Source organism: Callorhinus ursinus, unplaced genomic scaffold (assembly GCF_003265705.2).
Source record: "Callorhinus ursinus isolate GAN/ISIS: 27379988/994484 unplaced genomic scaffold, GSC_fseal_2.0 scaffold4, whole genome shotgun sequence".
NCBI classification, from domain to species: domain Eukaryota; kingdom Metazoa; phylum Chordata; class Mammalia; order Carnivora; family Otariidae; genus Callorhinus; species Callorhinus ursinus.
The window spans coordinates 42,409,735-42,436,869 of NW_027397066.1; the positions used below are offsets into that span (position 1 = coordinate 42,409,735).

At 35.4% G+C, this 27,135-nt stretch overlaps 1 protein-coding gene across 5 annotated transcripts in view; it reads right to left on the reverse strand.

The window, feature by feature from the left end:
* CHIC2 (cysteine rich hydrophobic domain 2) overlaps positions 1–27,135 on the reverse strand; it is an 85,904-nt gene that overhangs the window by 33,454 nt on the left and 25,315 nt on the right. For 4 of the 5 annotated variants that reach the window (XR_012377915.1, XM_073891685.1, XM_025887348.2 and 1 more), the window contains 2 exons: positions 21,694–21,748; positions 21,413–21,568 (listed from right to left, as the gene is read on the reverse strand). Coding sequence is in view for 4 of the 5 variants with exons in the window: in XM_073891685.1 (XP_073747786.1) it covers positions 21,413–21,568; positions 21,694–21,748 (211 nt within the window). In the remaining variant the exon portion in view is untranslated. The remainder of the gene's footprint in view (positions 1–21,412; positions 21,569–21,693; positions 21,749–27,135) is intronic. The other variant, XM_073891686.1, reaches the window with a different exon arrangement.

The window sequence follows — 27,135 nt, forward strand, 5'->3', positions numbered from 1 at the left end:
AGTCAACAAAACCAAAAGACAACCAACAGAATGGAAGAAGGTATCTGCAAATGACATATCAGATAAAGGGCTAGTATCTAAAATCTATAAAGAACTTATCAAACTCAACACCCAAAGAACAAATAATCCAATCAAGAAATGGGCAGAAGACATGAACAGACGTTTTTCCAAAGAAGACATCAAAATGGTCAACAGACACATGAAAAAGTGCTCAATATCGCTCAGCATCAGGGAAATCCAAATCAAAACCTCAATGAGATACCACCTCACATGAGTCAGAATGGCTAAAATTAACAAGTCAGGAAACAACAGATGTTGGCAAGGATGCGGAGAGAGGGGAACCCTCCTACACTGTTGGTGGGAATGCAACCTGGTGTAGCCACTCTGGAAAAGAGTACGGAGGTTCCTCAAAAAGTTGAAAATAGAGCTACCATACGAACCAGCAATTGCACTACTGGGTATTTACCCCAAAGATACAAATGTAGTGATCCGAAGGGGTACATGTACCCCAATGTTTATAGCAGCAATGTTGACAACAGCCAAACTATGGACAGAGCCAAGATGTCCATCAACTAATGAATGGATAAATAAGATGTGGTGTATATATACAATGGAATATTATGCAGCCATCAAAAAAAAACCCCAAAATCTTGCCATTTGCAACAACGTGGACGGCTTATTACGCTAAGCGAAATAAGTCACTCAGAGAAAGATATGTATCATATGATCTCACTGATATGAGGAATTCTTCATCTCAGGAAACAAACTGAGGGTTGCTGGAGTGGTGGGGGGTGGGAGGGATGGGGTGGCTGGGTGATGGACATTGGGGAGGGTATGTGCTATGGTGAGCGCTGTGAACTGTTTAAGACTGATGAATCACAGACCTGTACTTCTGAAACAAATAATACATTATATGTTAAAGAAAAAAAAAGATAGTAGGAAGGGAAAAATGACGGGGGGGAAATCGGAGGGGGAGTCGAGCCATGAGAGACTATGGACTCTGAGAAACTGAGGGTTCTAGAGGGGAGGGGGGTTGGGGGGATGGGTTAGCCTGGTGATGGGTATTAAAGAGAGCACATATTGTATGGAGCACTGGGTGTTACACGCAAACAATGAATCAGGAACACTACATCAAATACTAATGATGTAATGTATGGCGATTAACGTAACATAATAAAATAAAATAAAACAAAAAAACAAAAAACTTTACCAGATATCATGTATATCTATTTGTTCGTGAGAACCTCACAAATAATTTTTCAAAGACAGGTATGTTGATTTTTATTTGTTCTTATAAAAGTATAACAGAACCAGAGCACTGTATCAACTCTTAGTTGTCCAACTGGAACTCTGTATATGATTAAAATATACTTTTCTCCAGTGTCCACTTTAACTGCTTTACAGCCTCCTTCCTTAACTGAGACTCTGTATCTTCAAGAAATACAAATTTATTTAAGTATTAGGGAAAAAAATTGGAAGGATAAATTTGCTGAAAAACCATAGTATTATAAAAGCTGATATAAATGCTTGAACAGAGCACTGGGTGTTATACGCAAACAATGAATCATGGAACACTACATCAAAAACTAATGATGTAATGTATGGTGATTAACATAACATAATAAAAAATAAATGCTTGAACATTATGACCATTTACAAATAAACATATAAACTTAGGTAAATTTTTTTCCAGATAAATTAGGTAAATTGTAACATTCTATGGGCTTTAATTTTCCTAACTTGTGAAATAATGATCTTTTAAGTTCCTTTCAAACCTCTAAAATCTCCCTGCTTCTAGGTATAAAATCAAATTATACTAAGTAATTTTTAAAAGCTTGATTTTGTATTCTTATTAGAGAATTAAAAAAAAAAAGTATGAGATTTGGTGCTGTAAGCCTGGGATTCTAGTTGTGGCTTAGCTTTAGGACTGTGGAGCTTCCAACAGATCACTTAATTTCTGAGCCTCAGTTTTCTCATCCTTAAAGGAGTAATAATATGAGCATCTATTCTTGGAATTTGGGGGAAATTAAATGGCACGGTGCAAGTAAACTGATTAAGCCAGTCCTTGGCATACAGTGAGCATTCAATAATTATTAGATGTTAAAATATTTACCACATATGACTATGGTAAAGATTAAATTAAAAGAGGATGTATGGGTTTCGAAATATATGTATATATCAAATCATCATGTTGTATACCTTAAATTTATACAACATGTCAATTATATCTCAAAGCTGGATAAAAAAGAGAATGTATGGAATAGATTTTATGTTAAATGTTATCATACACACAAATACACACACACAAAAGAGGGAGGGAAGGAGGAAATTATTAGAGGTGATAGTATTGTTTATGGTGACAATTTCACAGATGTATATTTAGGTCCAATTTATCAAGTTGTATACATGAATACATACAGCTTTTCTGTATGTCAACCATACTTCAGTAAAAAAGGAAACAAAAAAATCCAAAGAGAATGATGTATATAAAATGCTTTGCTAATAGCAGGTGTACAATACAGGTTTCCCCAGCTATCCAAGAGTGGTTTTTTTTGTTTTTTTTTAAGAGAAATTGAGAGTGTGCACAAGCAGGAAGGGGGTGGGGAGAGGGAGAGAGAGAATCTTAAGGAGAGAGAGAATCTTAAGCAGGTTCCACGCTAGGCACAGAGCCCAATTCGGGGCTTGATCTCATGACCCTGAGGATGACCTGGGCCGAAATCAAGAGTCAGGTGCTTAACCAACTGAGCCACTCTGGCACCCCTATCCAAGAGTGTTCTTAACAAAACCTTTCATAAACCGAAATAGCATAAAGAAGCAATTACAATTAATTTATATAGAAGGATGTTTGAGCTTTCCCAGACCCAAAACAACCTCTTAGGCTTTTCTGATACCCTAGGACACATCTTGCTAACAAATGTACAAAATAAATAAGAGATAAAACACAGATGTTCACAGACACAGTTCAAAGCTATGGTGGCTTGATGCTTAGATGTTGGGTATGTAGTGTCTGGGGAAGGAGTCTGTCTGGTGGGGCCACTCTTGCTGCTCAAGGTGCATGCTGCCTCTATAACAGCTGGCTGCAAAACAAACACTAAATGCTATTTTTGCTTTTTGCCTTTCTTCCTAAAAGCAAAAATCCTCTTCAGATTTCCTTCAGTTAACAAAAACAGGTAATAATATAGATCTTTTATAAAACTCGAAGGGTCATAATGTGAACTTTGAAGAAGCAGGGGCTACTTACAATTATTTTTCTCTTCATTTGTTCCTTGGGGTCTATTATTCCATTACATAATCACTATAGACTGTATTTGTTAGCAAAATATTTTCAGTTATGCAAATATCAGGAATTTAGCAATTTGGAGTGACTTATAAACCAAATGTTATCTATCTTAAATTACATTTAAAAAGGGGCAAAGGTCAAATATCTAATATAATATGAAAGGTTTTTTAAAAATATAACACTAAGACATTTCTAATTTAAATACATAAATGTATAATTCAAGTTCGTTTCTCCTGCTTTATAGGATAGAAATTTCTGTAAATCGTATTTTATATTGCTAAGTCTATCACTGTACATTAGAACAGCCTTAAAACTTCCTTCACAACAAAGATCAGCTTCCTGAAAAACCTCTGTAATAAGGGCATATAAAGTCAAGAAAAAAGGATATTGAAGACTAAGAACATTACTGACCACATGAAAGCCCTCATAAATACGTGTTATATTTACAGAAACGAAGCAAATTGGATAGCATTCTAAAAAAGAAAAAAAAAGTTAGCATTGATTTTCTACATCTTCAATTAATAATAATGGCTGTCATAACAACACATTTCATTCATCATCCCTGGTTCACTAGAAACTTTTCAGGATTTCCCTTTAATAAAATTTCATTAAGGGGTGCCTGGGTGGCTCAGTCGGTTAAGCCTTCCACTTGGGTCCTGATCCCAGGATCCTGGGATCGAGTCCCACATTGGGGTCCCTGCTCCGCGGGGAGCCTGCTTCTCCCTCTGCCTCTGCCTCTGCCTCTGCCTCTCTCTCTCGCTCTCGTCTCTCACGAATATATAAATAAAAATCTTAAAAAAAAAATTTCATTAAGATGCTTTTAAGTTTGGGAGCGCCTGGCTAGCTCAGTCAGAAGAGCATGCAACTCTTGATCTCAGGGTCATAAGTTCAAGCCCCACATTGGGTGTAGAGATTACTAAAAAAATAAACTTTAAAAAGAGATGCTTTTAAGTTTATGTTGCTTTGTTTCATTATCTGCAATCTGTTAAAGACATTTTCGTTTATCTAATTCTTTATCCAAATGGTCAATGCCATTCTCATTTTATGATTCGGCTACCAACTACAAATACTCAAATTACAGAGTAAATTAGAAATCTGAAAGTTGTAACTTTCAATACCATCAGTATAACTGAGTAAGTATACTTCAAATTCCTCCCATATATAAATATTTGTAGCTTCCTAATTATGATTCCCCCAGGTTGACTTTCCCTTGAATTTCTTTAAGTCTTAAAAGACTACATTCTCACTCAAAAACTACTCCTGACCTCTCCCATTTGGATTTTCAACTCCTACAACATCCCAAGGAAAGTAACGCACAATTATTAGATAACTAAACTGTGTTTGAAAGAAAAGATACCCAAAAGTTAATCTAAGCATACTAAATTTAAAGTAAGAGAAATGCAGTTAGACTGTATACAGACCCTTTTCATCAAAGTTTCAAAAACTAAATAGCAATTATCTTAAAAAAACAAAACAAAAGTTGGAGTGCCTGTCTGGCTCAGTCAGTGGAGCATGCAACTCTTGATCTCAGGGTTGTGAGTTCGAGTCCCATGTTGGGTGTAGAGATTAAAAAAAAAAAAAACCTATGTGAAAATTTTCACTAAAATGTTAATTCTTTAGATTTGAAATAAAAATCAACATTGAAAACGTCTTAATGCTTAGAAATACAAGTATTTTTACAGACCAACACAGCTCTCAAGATTCAAAGGATTCAAAGGAAGAAGAGTAGGGGGTAGAAACACTAAAGTTCACCCAGCTTCAAACAGTGATTTACTCCCTATTACACTTTATTACAGTGTTCCTGCAGAAAAAAATGTCTGTTATTTACTCTAAAAGACAAAAAGCTTTTATTTACTTAGGAATCTTGTTTTAAATAGTAAGGACTATATCTTCTGAAATCTTATGATCTTACCACTCAAGGATTTCAAAAGCCAAAGAGTACATTCATTTAGCAAATGTTTATTGAACATAAAGTAGATGCGAGGCATTGTGAAAGGCACAGGAGATACAGTAGTTAGCAAGACAAAAACTACGAAGAATAATAATAAAAAGATAATAGCAACTGCCATTAACTAAGCACCTACTACAAGCAAAATACTATACTAAGTATTTAATATGCACTTGCTCTAATTCTTAAAATAACACTGTAAGAAATTAACACCATTCTAGACAGGTGAAAACTGAAGTTTACTCAGAATAAGTTCCACTTTCCAAAAGCCGAAGTGCAGGTAGGTCCCAGGTACCCCCATGTTACAGCCTACTTCCTTATTCCTAAGCAAATGATCCTCTGTACAAGACTAAATACAAATAAAAGAGTATAAAGGGAATGGAAATATACACTATTTACAACAATTCCATATAGAGAGCACTTTTAGAAACCCACTTAATTCTCATCATCAAAGGTAAGAGAGATAAAGGACTAAAAAAAAGAAGTAAGATAACTAACAAGTTTAAGAGGTTGTTGTATTGAACAGTCAACAACTTAGGGTTTTCAGTCAAAAAGGATAATGGCTGAGAGCATATACAAAGTCTATAAAGTCACTAAAGTCGGGATAGGATATATATATGAACAAAATCTCAGAAAACTAAAACTAATAGTTACTTCAATACAAAAGACGAATCAAAACAAAAATACGGTAACACAACAAACAGTAAAATTATGAAACTTGTTTCCTCAAAAAATCAGCCAAGCTGAAAGCATATACAAGTCATAAAGAGTTCACTTACTTGGACATTAATTTTCTAAACTCTAATACTATAATTAAGGCACAATCAAGAAGCAAAGTATAAACAAATGTATAAACAAAAATAAGCTTTTGTAAAGAAAATGTCATAAAATCTATTTAATGAAGCTGATGCATTTTATTCACTTGGAAGCTCCTCAGGCATTTACAAAGAACTTATTAAAAGGCTGAGGTTTCCTGTTTATTGTCTCCCAAGTACTTATCATTATTCGTAATCACCTCATTGCTTTTTGTCTACCTTTTAAGTCCGTAAGAGGAACCACATAAACTCTAAATAATATTTAAACAGCATCTAAAACAGTACCAGGTCCATAATGTGGTTTCAGAAGTATTAGCTGAATTAATGAATAAGTAATTTCCAGAGAATGGCACACCAGCAGCATAAAGAAATGGCAGCTGAAACCTGCATTTTCAAAAGACAGATATGCTCCTTTTCCAATAGTTAACTTAATAAGTCATTTTAAACATTTTCTATAAAACAAATACATGTTATAAAGAAAAGTTCAAATGAATATTTGAGATTAAGATATTTTCTATAAAACAAATACATGTTATAAAGAAAAGTTCAAATGAATATTTGAGATTAAGATAAGACTTCAAATATATTTTATGATTATAGGTGGCCATTTCATATTTCTAGGCCCTAAGGACACACATTTATTGTCTGTTAATAGAGGTACTTCATGAAAAGTATGACAACTACCTACAAACTTAAACTACCTCTGCACTCAGCCAATTGTCCAAACCGACTACATGCCATCTGAGTAAAGCATTAATAATACATCTTGCTATCCCCAGCATCTAGTGCAGTACTTACATGTCAAAAATGCTTCTATAAAAAGAAAACATTCAGACTTTCATTTCAGCAAAGATACTGCAACAGGTACCAAATTTACCCTCTGGCCTGACACAACAAAAAGGGGGGGGGACAAGACATATGAAACTGTTTCAAAGACAATGGACAACAGACAACAAAAGACACTGAATTCCTGAGACATCAGAAAAAAATGAGACAGGCCCCATGGTTTCCCAAGCTTATTGATATGATAGCTTTCCAGACCACAGCAAATGGAGAGAGCCCAGACAAAGCCTGGGTACTCCCTAAGTTAAAGAGACAGAGCTGAGAGTCTGGGGAGACCAGGGAGGCTGGAAGCCACAGAACAGAGTACCAGAGAGGAGAATGCTACACACAGAATGAACTCCAAAGATCTGCAGGCAGTCCCTACTGAGTATTAAGGTGAGTACTGAGCAATGCATTCAGGTAAAGAAACTACCAGACGAGGAGCAAAAAGAACTACTAGAAAGGATTAGAGGTTAACAATGCCCAAAGCTTACAAAGATCCAGCAAATTGCTTCTTTCCATCAGCCACACTAGAAAATATCACAATTCACAGGCCATTAAGAGGACTATCCAGGATAGGGGCTCCTGAGTGTCTCAGTCACTTGAGTGTATGACTCTTCGTTTAGCTTCAGGTCGTGGTCTCAGGGTCGTGAGATGGGACTGCATCGAGCCCTGCACCATGCTCAGTGGGGAGTCTGCTCATTCCTTTCCCCCACCACCAACCCCACTTGCACTCTCTCTCAAATACATACATAAATAAAATCTTTTAAAAATTAAAAAAAAAAAATTATCCAAGATACTCTGGCCTCACTGGGGGAAATAATTAGCCCTAGACTAAATACTGCTCTGGTTCCCCAAGAAGTGAAACATAGAGGGGAGCCTGGGTGATGCAGTTGTTAAGTGTCTGACTCTTGATTTCAGCTCACGTCATAATCTCAGGGTCTGGAGACCAAGCCCTGTCTCAGGCTCCACACTGGGCATGCAGCCTGGTTAAGATTTTCCCTCTCACTCTCCCTCTGCCCCTCCCCACCCCTCTTTAAAAAAAATAAGATAAAATAATGGGGTGCCTGGGTGGCTCAGTTGGTTAAGCATCTCTTTTGGCTCAGGTCATGGCCTCAGGATCCTGGGATTAAACCCCGTGTTGGTCTCCCCACTCAGCAGGGAACTTGCTTCTCTCTGTCCTCCCCGCTTGTGCACTAAGTAAAAAACCTTTAAAACAACTTTGTAAAAAATATATATATAAAATAAAAAGAAGTTAAACATAAAATTACCTTATGATCCCCCACTTCTAGGTACATACCCAAAAGAACTGGAAACAAGTATCAAATACATGTACACTCATGTTCATAGAAGTACTAATCATCTTTTCGGTGAAAATAGTCTAAATGTCCATCAATGGTTGAATGGATACACAAATCGTGATATACACATACAACAGAATATTATTCAGCCATAAAATAGAATAAAGTATTGACACATGGATGAATCTCAAAAACATTATCCTAAGTAAAAGAAGCCAGACACAAAATGTCAGACATTGTGTTTTCATTTATATGAAATATCCAGAAAGGATAAATCCAGAGACAAAACCCAGAATGATGGTTGCCAGGGCTGGTGGGGGAAGGTAATGAAGAGAAATTGCTTAATGGTTAAGAAGGAGTTCTACTTCAGAGTGATGGAAATGTTTCTGAACAAGATAGAGATGATAATTGTACAATACTGTGTACTAAATGCTACTAAATCATTCACCTTATAATGGTTAATTTCTGTTATGTGAATTTCAACTCAATAAATTACTATTTAGAAAAATAAAAAGGCAGAAAATGAGAATGGAAACTAAAAAATTGATGTAGGAAAAAAGAAAACAGTAAAATGAAATTTTAAATTTGGGTTTATCACTAGTCAATAAATGTAAATGGTCCAAAATCCCTAAAAGGCAGAGACTGACAGACTGAGCAAGACCCAACACTGCCTATAAGATCTATATTTATTTATATTTATTTATTTATTTTTATTTATTTTTATTATTTATTTATTTATTTATTTATTTATTTATTAATTAGTAGACCCCACGTTCAGCCAGGCTTGAAGTCATGACCCTGTGATCAAAACCTGAGCTGATGCTTAACCCACTGAGCCACCCAGGCATCCCAAGAAATGAACTTTAAATAAAGGCAAAAATAAGTTAAAAGCAAAAAAAAAAAGAGAATATATGCCACATGAATATCAAAAGAAAGTAGAAATGACTAAATTAGTATTAGACAAAGTAGTTTTCAAAAAATTATTTAAGATAAAGAAGGTCAATTTCATAACAATAAAGAGGTCAACCCACAAAGTAGATACAAAACCTAAAAGTTTATGCACCTAATTACAGTGTCACAATACATTAAACAAAAACTATAATAGACAAATCCACAATTACATAATTATAGTAAGAGATTTTAATACTACTCTCTTGATAATTCACAAAATAGCCAGAAAATCAGTGAGAATTCAGATGATCTAAACATATCAACAAACTTAATTGATATTTATAAAACACTCCACCCAATAATAGATGAATACATATTATTTTCAAGTACACAATTTATCAAGATAGCTCAAATTTTAGAAAATAATCCTTAATATATTTATAAGGATTCAAAGTGCTATCTAACCACACTGTTAATTTTTAATTTAATTTGTAAATTAAATTTACAAAAAGATCTCTATGAAGTCCCTACCTAAAAGCTAAAGAAAATGCTTCTAAATAATGCATTGGTGACAGAAGAAATCAAGAGAAATATAAAAATAAAATGAACTGAATGAAAATTAAAACACAACATATCAAAATTTGGGCAATACAATGAATGTAGTATTCAGGAGGGAAATTTATAATACTAAACACCAGAAGAAAAGTCTCAAACTAATGACCTTTGTTTCCACCTTAAGAAACTAGAAAAAAAAAAATTAAACTCAAAGTAAGAAGAAATAATAAAAGTGAAACTAAAATCCAATGAAATATGAAACAAAATCAATAGAAATAGACAAGGAAACCAAAAGCTGGTCTCTGAGTTGATTAATAAAATTGATAAGCCTCCAGCCAAACTGGCCAGGGAAAAAAAAGAGAGACAAGGGATAAATTAACAATTTCAGGAATAAGAAAAGTAATGATCACTAGAGATTTTACAGAAGGTAATTAGTAATTATTATGCCTATTATAAACAACTATGATAAAATGGACAATTTCCTTGAGAAACAGAAACTATGAAGCTCAACCAAGATAAAATAGATGTCCTGAAAAGCCCCATACCTATTAAAGAAATTGAATGTGTATTTAAACTCTTCCAACCAAAAAACTCCAGGCCCAAATGGCTTCATCAGTGAATTCTTCCAAAATTTAAGGATGAAACAATGCATATTCTGCATAAACTCTTCAGGAAAACGAAGAGAAAAGAACATTTTCCAACTGATTTTATGAGCCCATCATTACCCTGATGCTAAAATCAGATATTACAAGAAAAGCCTACAGAAAAATATCCCTCATGAACACATTTTTTTAAATTAATTAATTTATTTAAAGTAGGCTCCACACCCAATGTGAGGCTTGAACTCATGACCCTGAGATTAAGAGTTAAACACTCTACCAACTGAGCCAGCCAGGAGCCCCTAGGTTATATTCTATCAAATCCAACAGAAATATAAGAAGAGAAATAGACATGACCAACCAAGTGGGGTTCATTCCAGGAATGCAAGGTTGGTTTAACATCAAACAATGTAATTCAACATATTTCTAATCTAAAAATCTTTCTAAAGAAGAAGAAAAGGCATTTGACAAAATCCAACAAGTATTCTGGATAAAAACTTTCTGCAAACTAGTAGAATAAAACTTCCTCAAGATGATTAAAAAACATTTACAAAAGCCCTACAATTGGGGTGCCTGGGTGGCTCAGATGGTTAAGCAACTGCCTTTGGCTCAGGTCATGATCCCAGGGTCCTGGGATTGAGCCCCACCTGGGGATCCCTGCTCAGTGGAGAGTCTGCTTCTCCCTCTCCTTTTGCCCCTCACCCCTGCTTGTGCACGCTGTCTCTCAAATAAATAAATAAAATCTTTAAAATTTAAAAACCCTACAATTAAGATGATACGAAATGAAGAAAGTATAAGTTCATTTCTCCTAGACCAGGAGCAAAATAAGAGTATCTGTTCTCACTACTTCTAATCAGTGTTTTCCTGGAGATTCTAGTCAGTGCAATAAGGAAAAGCATCTATATTACAAAGAAAAGTAATACTGTCTTCACTGCAGATGATATGATTGTCTATAAAGAAATTCAATACTCTACAAGTTAATGGAAAAGGTGAGTTTAGCAAAACTATACCCTAGCAAGAAAAAATTATTGAAATTCTAAAAATATATACTATTTATATAATTCCAGACTTCAGGTTATATTACAAAGCTGTAGTGATCAAGACAGTATGGTACTGGCTCAAAACAGACACATAGATCAATGGAACAAAACAGAAAATCCAGAAAAAAACCCACAATTATATGGTCAATTAACCTTCAACAAAGAAGAAAAGGATATACAATGGAAAAAAGACAGTCTCTTCAACAAATGATGTTGGGAAAACTAGATGGCTACATGCAAAAGAATGAAACGGAACCACTTTCTTCTACCATACACAAAAGCATCAACTTGAAATGGATTAAAGACCTAAATATAAGACCTGAAACCATAAAAACCCTAGAAGAGAGCACAGGCAGTAATTTCTCTGACATTGGCTGTAGCAACATTTTTCTATATACATCTTCTAAGGCAAGGAAAATAAAAGCAAAAATAAACTACTGGGACTACATTAACATAAAAAGTGTCTGCGCAGTGAAAGAAACAATCAACAAAATTAATAGGCAACATACTGAATGGGAGAAGATATTTGCAAATGACATATCCAATAAAGGGATAGTACCCAAAATATATTAAAAATGTACACAATTCAATACCCAAAAAATAAATATCCAATTAAAAAATGGGCAGAAGACATGAACAGACATTTCTCTAAAAAATACGTACATACAGATGGCCAATAGACACATGAAAAGACACTCATCATCACTTAGCATCAGGAAAATGCAAATCAAAACTAAAATGAGGTATCACCTCACACCTGTAGAATGGCTAAAATCAAAAACTTAAGAAACAACAAGTGTTGGTGAGGATGTGGAGAAAAAGGAACCCTCATACACTACTGGCGGGAATGCAAATCTGTGCAGCCACTCCAGAAAATAGTCTGGGGTTCCTCAAAAAGTTAAAAATAAAACTACCCTATGATCCAATAATCACACTACCGGGTATTTACCCAAAAAAATACCAAAACACTAATTCAAAGGGATACATGCACCCCTATGTTTACTGCAGCATTATTTACAATAACCAAATTATGGAAGCAGCCCAAGTGCCCATCGATAGATGAAGGGATAAAGAAGATGTGGTATACACTCACTCACACACACACACACACACACACACACACACACACACACACACAGGAATATTACTCAGCCATTAAAAAACGAAATCTTGCCATGTGCAACAACATGGATGGAGTCAGAGAATGTAATGCTAAGCAAAATAAGTCAGAGAAGACAAATACCATATGATTTCACTCATACGTGGAATTTAAGAAACAAATGAGCAGAGGCAAAAAAAAAAAAAAAAAGAGAGAGAGAGAGAGAGAATGAAACCAAGAAACAGACTCTTAACTATAGATAAGAAACTGATGGTTACCAGAAGGGTGGTGGGGGGTGGGGTGGGTGAAATAGGTGACGGGGTTAAAGAGTACACTTATTATGATGAGCAATGGTAACATACAGAATTGGTGAATCACTATATATTGTATACCTGAAACTAGTACAACACTGTATGTTAACTATACTGGAATTAAAATTTTAAAAATTTAAAAATAGGGGTGCCTGGGTGGCTCAGTCGGTTAAGCATCCGCCTTTGGCTCAGGTCATGATCCCAGGGACCTGGGATTGAGCCTCGCATTGGGCTCCCTGATCAGCTGGGAGCCTGCTTCTCCCTCTCCCTCTGCCTGTCATTCCCCTTTCTTGTGTTCTCTCCCTCTTTCTCTCTGTCAAAATAAAATCTTCAAAAAAAATTTTTTTAAATAAAAATACATACCATTTGAAATAGTATAAGAATAATACTTGAGTATAAATCTATATAAAGATTTGCAAGACATATCCACTCAAAACTTAAAACATTGCTCAGAAAAAAATGTTAGACTGAAGCAAATGGAGTGAGACACTGTTTCATGGGTCAAAAGACTAAATATTTTTAAGATGTCAATTTCCCAAAATTGATGCATAGATTCAATGCAATCCAAACTAAAATTCCAAGAGCATTTCCTTTGTAGAAACCAACAAGCTGATTCTAAAATCCATATGTAATACAAACAATGTAAAAAGCAAAAACCACTTTGAAAAAGGAGTATGAAGTTGGGGAACTAACACTATCCAAGTATAAGATGTAATTATAAAGCTACAATACTCAAGACAGTATGGTATTGGCATCAAAATAAACAAATACATCAACAGAACACAACAGAGCTAAGAAACAGATATATTATATATATATATACACACACACACACTGACATCTGATTTCCAACAGAAGTACAAAGGCAATTCAGTGAAGAAAGAATAGCCTTTATAACAAATGTGAATGGAACAACAGGATATCTATATGCAAAAAAAAAAAAAAAATTTAACTTCAATCGATACACTGCACCATATAAAAATTTTAACTCAAATGAACCTTAGACCAAAAAGTAAAAGCTTGAACTATAAAAATTCTAGAGGAAACACAGGAAAAAAAATCTTTGTACTTAAGCTTAGGAAGAGTTATTAGATATAACACTAACAGCACAATCCATAAAAGAACAAATGAACAAACTGGATTTTATTAAAATTAGAAATTTCTGCTTTTGAAAAGACATTAGGGGATGAAAAGTCAACCACTAACTGGGAGAAATCTTTTTAAAGCATATACTTGTACCCATAATATATAAACAATTCTCAAGACTCAACAATAAAGAAACAACTCAATAAAAAATGGGCAAAAAGATGGAAGATTTCAACAAAGAACATCCACAAATGTTAAATAAACATGAAAAGATGCTCAATGTCATTTATTACTAAGGAAATACAAATCAAAGCCATAATGATAACACTACACTCCTATTAGGATGACTAAAATTAAAAAGACTAACCATACTAAATGTTGGCAAGAATACAGCAGAAGAGACACTGCTGGCAATAGCCAAACTGTGGAAAGAGCCAAGATGTCCATCAACAGATGAATGGATAAAGATGTGGTATATATACACAATGGAATATTATGCGGCCATCAAAAGGAATGAAATTTTGCCATTTGCAATGATGTGGATGGAACTGGAGGGTGTTATGCTGAGTGAAATAAGTCAATCAGAGAAAGACATGTATCATATGACCTCACTGATATGAGGAATTCTTAATCTCAGGAAACAAACTGAGGGTTGCTGGAGTGGTGGGGGGTGGGAGGGACTGGGTGGCTGGGTGATAGACACTGGGGAGGGTATGTGCTATGGTGAGCACTGTGAATTGTACAAGACTGATGAATCACGGATCTGTACTTCTGAAACAAATAATGCAATATATGTTAAGAAAAAAAAAGAAGAAGATAGCAGGAGGGGAAGAATGAAGGGGAGTAAGTCGGAGGGGGAGACGATCCATTAGAGACGATGGACTCTGAAAAACAAACTGAGGGTTCTAGAGGGGAGAGGGGTGGGGGGATGGGTTAGCCTGGTGATGGATATTAAAGAGGGCACATCCTGCATGGAGCACTGGGTGTTATGCACAAACAATGAATCATGGAACACTACATCAAAAACTAATGATGTAATGTATGGTGATTAACATAACAATAAAAAATTATTAAAAAAAAAGAAGAGACACTGCTGGTAGAAATGTAAAGTAATAGCATCACTTTGGCAAATAGTTTCTCTGTTCCTTAAAAAGTTAAACAGATATACACTATATGATCAAGCTACTCTATTCCCAGAAATTTTTACTCAAGAGAAAAGAAAGTACATGTTTACAAAAAAACTTGAACAAGAATAGTCATAGCAGTTTTATTTATATAGACGAAAACTGGAAACACAAATGGCAATCAAATAATGTGGTATATCCACACAATAAAACATCACTCAGCATTAAAGGGAATGAAATACCACTGATCCAACAATGTAGATGAATCTCAAAATAATTATGAGTAAAAGAAACAAAAAAAGAACACATATTGTATAGTTCCATTTACATAAAACTCTAGAAAATGCAAACTAATACTGCCAGAAAGCAGATCAGCAGTTGCCTGGGAGGGGTGGAGGGACTACAAAGAGACACAAGGAAACTTTTGGGGGTGATGAAGATGTTCACTATTTTGATGTACACATGTACATGTTAATTATATGACAAAACTCATCAAATGGTACACTTTAAATATGTGCAGTTTATTGTATGTGAATTATATCTCAATAAGGCTGCAAAAGTAAAAACAAAAATTGTAAAGATGTTATTAACAAAATATACTATATTTGAGGCCATAAGATAAAACAACACATTTTAAAAAATGAAATCACACAAAGTATGCTCCCTGACAACCTAGGAATCAGTAACGCAAAAGTGTCTGCAAAATTCCTAAATATTTGGAGGTTAAATAACACACTTCTTAATAACACATAATCAAAGAGGAAGTCTCAGGGAAAATCAAAATATTTTGAACTGAGTGAAAGTAAAATATGGAATGCAGTCAAAGCAGTGCTTTAGAGAAAAATTTTAGCTTTATATGCATATTATCAGCATATAAAAAAGAAAACTCTCACATCAATTTCCTCTGCATCGATTTTAAGAAACTAAAAAACAGTAAACGGAATCCAAAACAAGAAGAAGAAATAATAAAAACAAGAGCAAAAATCAATGAAATTGAAAAACAATTTTCTCAGTCCTGAGAAAATCAGGACTGAAGCAGAGTCCACTCTCATCACTCCTATTCAACACTTCACTGGAAGTCTTGCCCAGTGGAAAAAAAGAGAAAAATAAATAAAAGGTATGCAGATTAGAAACTAAGAAATATAACTATCACTATTCTCAGACAACATGGTTATTATCTACATAGAAAATCCTGTGGAATTTACAAAAACATTCCTGGAATTTAATAAGTGAATTTGGAAAGGTCACAGGATACAAAGTTAATATATAAAAATCAATTGTACTTGTTATATACTAGCAATGAACTGGAAATCAAAATTTAAAAAACAATGCCATTAACAACAGCACTAAGCACAAAGAGATACTAACAAAATACGTGCAGGATCTGTATCCTATGCGAAATACTACAGAACACTGATGAAAAAAATCAAAGAAACCTAAATAACTGAAGAGGTATACCATATCCATGCTATGGAAAACTTAAGATGTCAATTTTCCCCAAAATTGATCTATAGATTCAATCCCAATTAAAAAAAATTTTAGACATAGTACTGGCATGCTGATTCTAAAATTTACACGGAAAGGCAAAGAAATTAGAATAGCCAAAACCATCCTGAAAAATAAGAACAAGTTTGGAATACACCCTACCTGATTTCAAGACTTACTATAGGGCTCCAGTCCAGTCATTAAGCGTCTGCCTTCAGCTCAGGTCATGATCCCAGAGTCCTGGGATCAAGCCCCCCATCAGGCTCCCTGCTCAGCAGGAAGCCTGCTTCTCTCTCTCCCACTCCCCCTGCTTGTGTTCCCTCTCTAGCTGTCTCTCTCTCTCTCTCTGTCAAATAAATAAATAAAATATGGTATTAAAATCAAGACAGACACATGGAAATCAATAGAACAGAGTAGAGAAATAGATCCACATAAATATGGTCGACTGATTTTTGTCAATGTACAATGGCAATTTAATGAAGAAAAAACAGTCTTTTCAACACATGGTGCTAGAAAACCCATAGTCCTATGCAAAAAAATGAACTCTGACCTGTGCCTCACACCTATACAAAAACTGACTCAAAACGGGTCACAGATCTGAAAGTAAAATGCAGAAGAGATCATAGGAGAAAAAGTCTGTGACCTTGCTTCAGGCAAAGAATCCTTAGATATAACACCAAACACACAATCCATTTCTTAAAAACTGATAAATCAGACTTCATCAAAATCAAATTTTGCTCTGCCAAAGACATTAAGAAAATAAAAAGACAAGCTACAGACTGGAAAAATATATTTGGTTATTAACCTGACAAGGGACTTTTATATTCAGAACATATAAAGAACTCTCAAAACTCAACAATAAGAAATAACTCTTTAAAAATGGGCAAAATATTTGAATACACTCTAACAAAGAGGTTTTACAAATGGCAAGGTGCTCAATACCATTAGTCATGAGGATAATGTGAATTAAAACCAGAATGAGATGCCCCCACATCTATCAGAATGACTAAAATTTCTTAAACTAACAATACCAAGTCCTGGCAAAGATGCTTGAACAACTGGCACTCTCATATATTGTTGGCTGGAATGTAAAATGGTAGAGTCACTTGGGAAAACAATCTGGAAGTTTCCTATAAAATTAACCATACAGTTACTATAGGATCCAGCAACCCAACTCCTAAAAGTAAAAACTTATGTTCACAGAAAAACATACATGTGAATATTTATTGCATCATTTTTTTAATAAAGATTTTATTTATTTGACAGAGAGAGAGAGCACAAGCAGGGGGCGTAGCAGCAAAGGGAGAGGGAGAAGCAGACTCCCCACTGAGTAGGTAGCCCGACGCGGGGCTCGATCCCAGGACTCTGGGACCACAACCCGAGCCGAAGGCAGATGCTTAACGACTGAGCCATCCAGGCACCCCCATATATAGCATCTTTATTCAAAATCACCAAAACTGGAAACCACGCAATGTTCTTCAGTTGGAAAGTGGATAAACAAATTATGACACATCCATACAATGGAATACTACTCAGCAAAAAAAAAAAAAAGGAATAAACTATTGATACATGCAACAAAATAGATGAATCTAGAATGCATTAACTAAATGAAAAAAGCTAAATTCAAAAGGCTACATATACTGTATAATTCCATTTATATAACAAGCTAGAAGAGGCAAAACTCTAAGGATAGCAAACAGATCAGTGGTAGTCAGGGTTTAAGAGCTGAAAAGACTATAACTACAAAGGGACAGCACAAGTAAGTGTGTTTTTGGAGAGAATAGTAATATATCTTGGTTGTGGTGATAGTTACACAACCATATGCATTTGTCAAAAATCGTAAAACTATATACCAAAAATAGTGAATTTTGCTGTATAGTAAATAATTTTCAAAAATAGCTTATAACAATTTTTTTAAAAAAGGAAAGGCAATTTAGAAGAACAACAATGATAATACAGATTTAAAAACAATCTCTCCAGAACAAGGTCAGTTCATAAAAAGGGACACTCAGTTGGAGATGGATTTCAAAATTAAGGGAGAAATCTAGTTACCCAAATTATTGAATAATGTCATGAAGGTGAAAATGCTGAGCTGATACTTTGGTATGCCTTTGGTCCTGGTTTGTCTTAAATATCTGAGACAATTCTAACCATATTCCACCATCACAAATGAGGGCAAAGGAAAGGTTCAGAGGCTAACAATCAGGCAGGGTTTTAGCCTATATTTATACTAGTACTCTCAATCAAGGGTTCTTATTCTTAACATCGAATACCTAGACAAAATTCTAGGAATCCATGAAAGTGGATGAAACATCTTTATTTTCACTGATCTCTAACTGAAATGTGGTATAGTTCCCTTAGATTATGAATGTATGCAACTAACTGTGGTAGACTAAACAGGACCTGTATCTCTATCACTCATAGAAATCAGATTTTTCCTATCACATCATATTACCACAGATTCTTTGCTATCTTATTTTGTATGCATTAATAAACATTTATAAATAATATATTTGAGGCAACTTTTTAAGATTTTCTTTATTTGAGAAAGAGCGAGAGATGGAGAGAGAGCAGAGGGACAGGGAGGAGAGGGAGAAGCACATTCCCCAATGAGCAGGGAGTCCCAGGTGGGGCTCGATCCCAGGACCCTAAGATCATGACCTGAGTTGAAGGCAGACACTCAACCTACTGAGCCACCCAAGGCACCCCTAATTGAGGAGTTTTAGTACTTTGATAAGTTTATTTCATATAATCGGTTTCCTTTATAATCTCATATTCTTCATTTCATACATTTAAAATACATTAAACCTTTTAAAATACAAATAAAACATTATTCCAAGAGAGGGTTCACAGACTTCCCTGGAACACCAAAAGGATCCACGACAAATAAAAAGTTAAAAATCCTTGCTCTAAATGATCCTGCTCCCATCGTACACAGCACCACTTTTTTGAGGGTCTCTAACACCCTCATACATGCATGAAGTGTCACTCTCTCCATGGGTATATAATAGTTTATCCCCAAGACACGGAAATGCACAGCTTTTTATTTAAATTGTAATCATACTTGTTTGCACTCACTAGATAATAAAGTCCATATAAGATTAAATCATATACATACAAAGAGAGACCTTAGACTGAATACTGCATTGTTAAATGAAACGTACTTTCCGAAACTATAGATGAGAATAGCCTAAGAAAATCAATCTATCCTATGACTCAAATAAAAAGGAATTTAATGAAATCATCTGAAAAATGATCTCATATTGCTAAAAATGCATGGAAAAGAGTAAGAAGTTGAGTTTTATTTTATAAATCCTACACTGTACACACATTGCAATATCTTGTTTTCTCATTTAAAAAGTAAAAAACAGGGGCGCCTGGGTGGCTCAGTTGGTTAAGCATCAGACTCTTGATTTCCGCTCAGGTCATGATCTCAGGGCCATGGGATCGAGTCCCACATTGGGCTCTGTGCTTAGTGGGGAGTTTGCTTGAGATTCTTGCTCTCCCTCTCCCTCTCCCCCTCCCCCTGCTTGCTCTCTAAATAAACAAATACATAAATCTTAAAAAAAAAAGGTAAAAAACAAAAGATCTCAAAACCTCAAAAAAACTGGATCACACAGATTTCTAAAATAAAATTCTTATGATTCCTTGGGTTAAACAACAGCAAATTGCCAACCAAGTGGGATATAGCAGTTATTTTTTTTTTTAAAGATTTTATTTATTTTCTTGAGAGAGAGAGAGAGCACAAGTAGAGGGGAGGGGCAGAGGGAGAAGCAGGCTCCCCACTGAGCAGGGAGCCCAACTCGAGGTTTGATCCCCGGACCCCAAGATCATGACCTGAGCCAAAGGCAGATGCTTAACCAACTGAGCCACCCAGGCGCCCTGAGACAGCAGTCATTTAAACAATGAAAAAGCCCGAAGAGTAGGAGGTAGTGAGAGAATCTAAACTCCAAGAGCTGCAAATTCAATTGTGGATCAAGGGACAAATGAAAACCAAAAAAAAAAAAAATTAAAAAAAAATTATGTAGTCTGAAGATGATCTGGTCAGAAATATAAGGGAAAAAATAAGAAATATTCTTGGAGAAAAAATAAATATTACAAATATTACAGTAAATATTACAAAATCAATTCTATTACAAAGGTATTATCTTCTTATGAATAAAATGTATCAGTTAAAAATTTTTTTCAGTAGTAATATATTGCTTATTTTACAACAGAAATCAAGGGACAAACAGAATTTGCTTTTCCATATTTCCTATCATTATTTGATGACAAAATGAAATGTAGCCACACAAACCATTCATTCAGTTTCAAAAGTATTTCATTTTTATACATATAGCTACCATACTTTTTAAAAACTTAACAAAAATGTAATGTGTTCCATCTATAACAATCTGCCATAAAGAATCACTATGTACTCATCTCAGAAAACTTGTAAAATACAAAAGAAAAAATTTCTTAAAAAGAAACCAGAATTCCCCATAGTCTTACCAACTAGAAATAAACATTGTAACCATGTTATTTCTTCTATGGGTACGACCTTATGTATTAGTAATAATGCTATTAGTCAATGTCTATTAGTTATTTGAACTATTTAGCTAATAGCTTTATATACACTATTTCATTTTATAGTTAAAACAATCCTATTCAAGCAGGTAGGTGAATAGTGCCATTTTACAGATAAGTCAACTAGAGATGACAGAGGTTAGGAAACCTGCCTAGAGTCACAGAGATAAGTGGTAGACCGGAACCCAGCATTCTCAATCACTATGCTATACCACCATAAATGTATATACAGAGAGAATGTTGTATTCTATTCTACTCTTGGGTAATTTCTTAGATCATAAAAATTATGAATTAAATTTATAATTAAATTTAATATAACAGCATGCAGACATGCCATAATTTTACTTAATCACTCCTCTACTGGATCAAATCATTTTTTATAGTATTCAGCATGGTGTGACTCATTCAGTACAAAAAATAAAAACTAGATAAATGCAAGACTTGCTTGTCTATTTCTAAATTTAAATTAAAATATATTAATTCAACTTACTCTTTTACTGAGGCAAATAACTGGCCACATACTGCAACCTAATGTGCAGCAGCAACAAAGGCAGCCACAAAGTAGCCAACGTACATTAACAGGAAGGTTCTTCTTAAGACAACTGTTAACTCTGTTGATGCTGGCTTTAAATTCTTCAGGAGCTACCTAAAGAAAAATTTTAAGAAATAACAATACTGTAATATCAATGTCAATAAACATGTCTCATTTGCATAATTATTTCTATAATTTGTTAGGAAAAAATAGTACCTAAGTAAATGATAGACACTCACTTTTCCGGTTAATGAAGAAGGGAATTCTGATTCAAATTTGTTGCTCAGTCCAAATCTATTTTTAAAAAAGAAGAAAAATATGTTATTACATGTCGTTGAAAAACAGCCATTTAACTTAATCAAAGGTCAAGTAAACAGATGCAACTTGATATACAGAGTAACAATGGAAGTTTGAGACACACTGTAATTAGCAATTTATGAAATGTAACAAGCAATCTTAGCAGCTGAATCAAAACTTTTGTATAAGAGGCTGAGAACACAGAAAAGAAATGACTTCTTTGTGGCTCTGTTTGTAAGCAAAATATTAATGTAATAGAAAACAACACAATTATCTAATTTGTAAAAATTACTGAGATTCTTCCAACTAAGTACTAGAAAGCTATGATCTCTGCTACTGATTATTCTTTAGGTCAAGAGCACGTGTTAACACTCAAAAAAGCAGTAGCATGTCTAAGAATGCAAGTTGATCAGTTAGCATTTTCTGAGGCCAGCATATCCACACTGTTGTTACAGCCAGAAAATGCTAAAAAAAAAACCACCTAGAACAATGTGATAGCTGCCTGCCTACTTAAACTTACAAGTAATACAACACTTGCTATAAGAGCCCCCAAAGAAACAGAACTGAGGTAGTACATTTTAATATCTTTAAGCTTTTAAATGTCCGCAAAAATCATAAGGATTGTTTGGGCACTTGACTATTTCTTTGTGTAAGTTATTAGGAAAGAATAAAATACTCATGAACACATTGGTACTGGCAGATTGCACCTAGAAATAAAAACTGAGATATTTAAATATGACTTTTGTTGGATCCTGAAGCCAAAATTTGTCAGTTTTACTGAGATATACTTGACATATAACACTGTATTAGTTTAAGGTATACAACATAATGATTTGATACATGTCTATATTGTGAAATGATTACAATAAGTTTAACATCCATCTCCTCACATAGTTACAAATTTTTTTTCTAAGATGAGAACCCTTAAGAGTCACTGTCTTAACAACCCTTATAAATACACTGTACTGCACTTTAGGTAGCCTACACTAGTAAGAGGGATCTCCTGAGATACTCTGCCTCAAACAGCTGGCCAGGTCAGGGGTTTTTAACTCAACCATCAGTACAGCTAAACAGGGAAATCGAATTAACATGGGCTGTGCGAAAGCAGTAAGGAACGGCGGAGACGGGCCAAGTGGAGGGTATACAGAATGGGTGGGGGGGCGTCATGGGTCAGATTCAGCTGATTACTATCATATTAGAATGCAGGCCCACGTCTGAGAGATTGTATGGTTTTCTTTCTCTAAGAGGAGTTGGGAAACCAGATTTCTATGTAAAATTTCCCATCTTTTTAAAATACTCTGCAAGGCAAACAAAACACTTCGGTGGCCAGGTTGTGGTCTACATCATTATCTAGACTTCCCTACATGTGGATGGTGGCATTGGAGACCATTTTATCATAATCTTAAGTAATTTTATACATTATTTTATAGCACTGAATGACATAAATAATGGATACTATTTACGGAAAAGATTACAACGCAACTACCTAAGTCCAAGCCAAAGTTCTTTTCATTCTAAACATATACCTGCAACTGTTATTTTTCTACATAATTCTGGCATTAATGCCATTCTAAGACTGACAGACTCAATTCATTTTCTGTCTATATGCCTCACTGCAATGTGGTTCTACTTGCCCCAAGAGATAACTCACTTCCAACCTCAAAACTCCTGAAATGAGGAAAAGGTGTGAAATGCTAGGTGATAGCTCTCAGTGAAGTCTCTAGATAATGTACCTCCTTTTCATCTATTTCCCTTAGGGAAGAGGACAATCAACAAATGTTTACTGAGTATAAATTATAAATTTCCATCTCCAAGTATTATCTCCATTGGTCTGAAGGTTTTTTCTATGAATCGTCTCCATTTCAACCATGTTTATTTTTTAAAAGAACTTATTTATTTATTTGAGAGAGAGCGCGCGCACACGTGCACGAGTGGGGAGGGGGAAGGGAGAAGGGCAGAGGGTGAGGGAAAAGCAGCTCCCTGCTGAGTAGGGAGCCTGATGTGGGACTCAATCCCAGGACCCTGGGATCATGACCTAAGCCGAGGGCAGACATTTAACCAACCGAGCCACCCTGGCACGCCTCAACCATGTTTATTATTTCAATTAACCATCTCCTTCCAACTGGTCTTTGAAATTTTTTAGAAAAGCAACAACCAGATACCTCCAAGTCTCCTCTGGTTTTTTTTGTTTGTTTCTGTTTTTTGAGAGAGAAAGAGAGCACAGGCACGCCAAGCAGGGTAAGGTCAGAGGGAAAGAATCTTAAGCAGGGTCCATGCCCAGCACAAAGTCCAACCTGGGGCTCCGACTCATGACCCTGAAATCATGACCTGAGCCAAAAAGAAGAGCCCGACACTTAACTAACCCACCCAGGAGCCACCCTCCAAGTCTCCTAAATAGAAAAGTCTTCCCCTTTCATCCCAGCCATTAAGACATTTAACACAGATTAAATTATTTTATTGAATACCTATAGTTTGCTGCCATGTAATATGCTAAATTGGAGGGAGCGGTCCGGGATGAGCTTAAAACCTAATTTCCTTTCTTTGTAGAGCCTGAATATTTCCTTATTGGCCATGTGATTCTTTACCCAGGAGCACAACCAGCTAATTAATTGCCCTGTTGTTCCTGCAGGTCAGGGCTCCTTTTAAGTCAGGCTAGTTATTCTTCAGAGTAAGAATTTAGAGTTCCAAGGACATTCACTCAGTTCCTCTTCAGTCATACTTTTTTGTTAAGTTGTATCTTAGGAACATATGGTAAACATTCCTCTTCCTTCATCTCACCCCCCAAAAAATGTCCCAAGAAAAATTACCCAGTGACAAGATTATCACTATATGAGAGTGTTTAGCTTTTCTACTAGCCATTAACTTGGTGCTCATGATTTTTCCATTTCCTTGCTTTCACTTCCCACCCACTGAACAAGAATACCTGGAACAAGTGTCAAGATAATGCTGTGCTTAAAGTCCTTGAAGTCTCCCCAGCCCATAGGAGTGAACCCCAACTGTACTCTGCTTTCTCTTTTAAAATCTCCAAACAACAGGGCACCTGGGTGGCTCAGTCGGTTAAGCGTCTGCCTTTCAGCTCAGGTCATGACCGCAGGGTCCCAGGGTGGAGCCCCACATCGGGTTCCCTGCCCGTCAGGGAGTCTGTTTCTCTCTCTCCCTCTACCCCTCCCTCCTGCTCGTGCTCTCTCTCTCTCAAATAAATAAAATCTTTAAATTTTTTTTAAAAAATAAAAAATAAAAAAATAATAAGAGACTGAAAGTTAACTAACCAGCACTACATAAACAAAAGAAAAAAATGATTCATTTAAAAATATTTGAGCTACCGCCTAGACCTTAAAAACTAACTTCAAAGCATATTATTTTAATAGGTTTTTTTTTCTAGCTTTGAATGTTACTGGTGGAGATGAGCAATGGCTGTTAATTTTAACAGGTCTCCAGGGTACATACAGGCAATAAAGGCAGGAGAAGGAAAAATGTAAGGAGAAGTGGGGAGGGAGAAGTAGGAGAGGGAGAGAAGAAATAAAGAAGAAAGTAAGCACTGACAAAGTGCTACCAACAGTTATCTCACCATTCAAAACCTATTGTCAATCCATTTAGATGGTATAAAAGAAAATGTAGACATGTAGACGTGTGCTATATCTACATCTATGCCTATTACCTAAAAGACCCTTTCCTCAATTATGGTTAAAACACTCATTGCTTCAGAAATGGTAAAAGACCGAAACTTTTTTCCAAGAATGACAAATATGACAAGATAAAATACATTAAACTTAACCTATTTAACTCTTACCTATTACAAGTTTTCAAGTCTACCAGTACTTGAAGAGAATCCATTCAAATCACAACCACTGAACATCTTCTACATAATACTTCACGATAGGGGCGCCTGGGTGGCTCAGTTGGTTAAGCAACTGCCTTCGGCTCGGGTCGTGATCCTGGAGTCCCGGGATCGAGTCCCACATCGGGCTCCCTGCTCAGCGGGGAGTCTGCTTCTCCCTCTGACCCTCTTCCCTCTCGTGCTCTCTATCTCTCATTCTCTCTCTCTCAAATAAATAAAATCTTTAAAAAAAAAAAATACCTCACGATAACAAGATCCTACAATAGAAGACCTATATCGCTTTTTTAAAAATTTAAAAAGCATGTACAAGGCCAATTTTGCTTTTATGTAATTTGAGGTAGTTTTGAAAGTTCATGTAATATACCTAGTAAAGCTTTGTAGAGAAACAGCAAATTTACACCTAAATCTAAATGCAATCTTCAGTCTTCTTTTACACCTCTCCCACCTTCTTCCATTTCACTGTCACCTCATTCCTACAATTCTATAGCTATAACTCAAAGTGTAAGCCACTCCAATCTGTTACCCTGCACTCTCATCTTTATCTAATTCAAATCTCCCTTTCCCAGGGGTGCCTGGGTGGCTTTTTCTTTTTCCCTCCCCTCTGCCCCTCCCCACACATGCTCTCTCAAATAAATAAAATCTTAAAAAAAAAAAAAAAGAATCTCCATTTCCCAATAGATCACTTTCCTTCCAAATTCATTTTAATATTTAACTTTGGTACCCCTAACCTGTTGATCTACTACCTGGATACCTCCTTGTATCTTCTCTTTAAAAAATTTTTTTTCTTCTTCTTCAGTGTAACCAAAATTCTTAGAATGACACTCTTTCCTAGAAATTCTCAATTATAGCTCATTCCCTGGAAGTCCACTTTCCAGACTCTATCTTCCATGTTCGCGTAATACCTGACTACATTCTCTCTTTGCAGTCTTTATCACACTTATTATAAATATGTTTACAAGCCTAACTCCCTACTCTGATAAATAATGAGTTGTTTATGGGTAGGTATGGTATCTTAATTATCTTTACACCCCAAACGTCTGGCCCAATGCCTGATAAATACTCAATAAATATTTGCTGAATAATCAATTTCCAAAACAGAAAATATGTCTACACTCCACTAACTCTTCATTGCAAATTTTTACACCATTGTTCTCTCTTCCTCTGATGCCCACGATTTCTGTTCCTAACACACTGTTCCAAATCTCAACCATCATTTTCAGCCTTCCAGGTCACTCCCTCTGTGCTAGAGGTCCACAAAACTACCCTCAAGTTTGATGATTCACTAGGAGGACTCACATGACTCAGTATATAGTTGTACCCACAGCAAAAGGACACAAAGCAAAATCAGCAAAAGGAAAAGGCACATAGGGAAAAGTCCAGAGGAAACCAACAGCAAACTTGTAAGAATTTCTTCTCAGTGAAGACACAAGGATGTGCTTAATTCCTGCAGCAACTAGTTTTGACAACATGTATATAATATTGTCTACCAGGAATGCTCATTAGACACTCAGTGCCCAAGGCTTCTATCAAGAACTGGTAAACATGC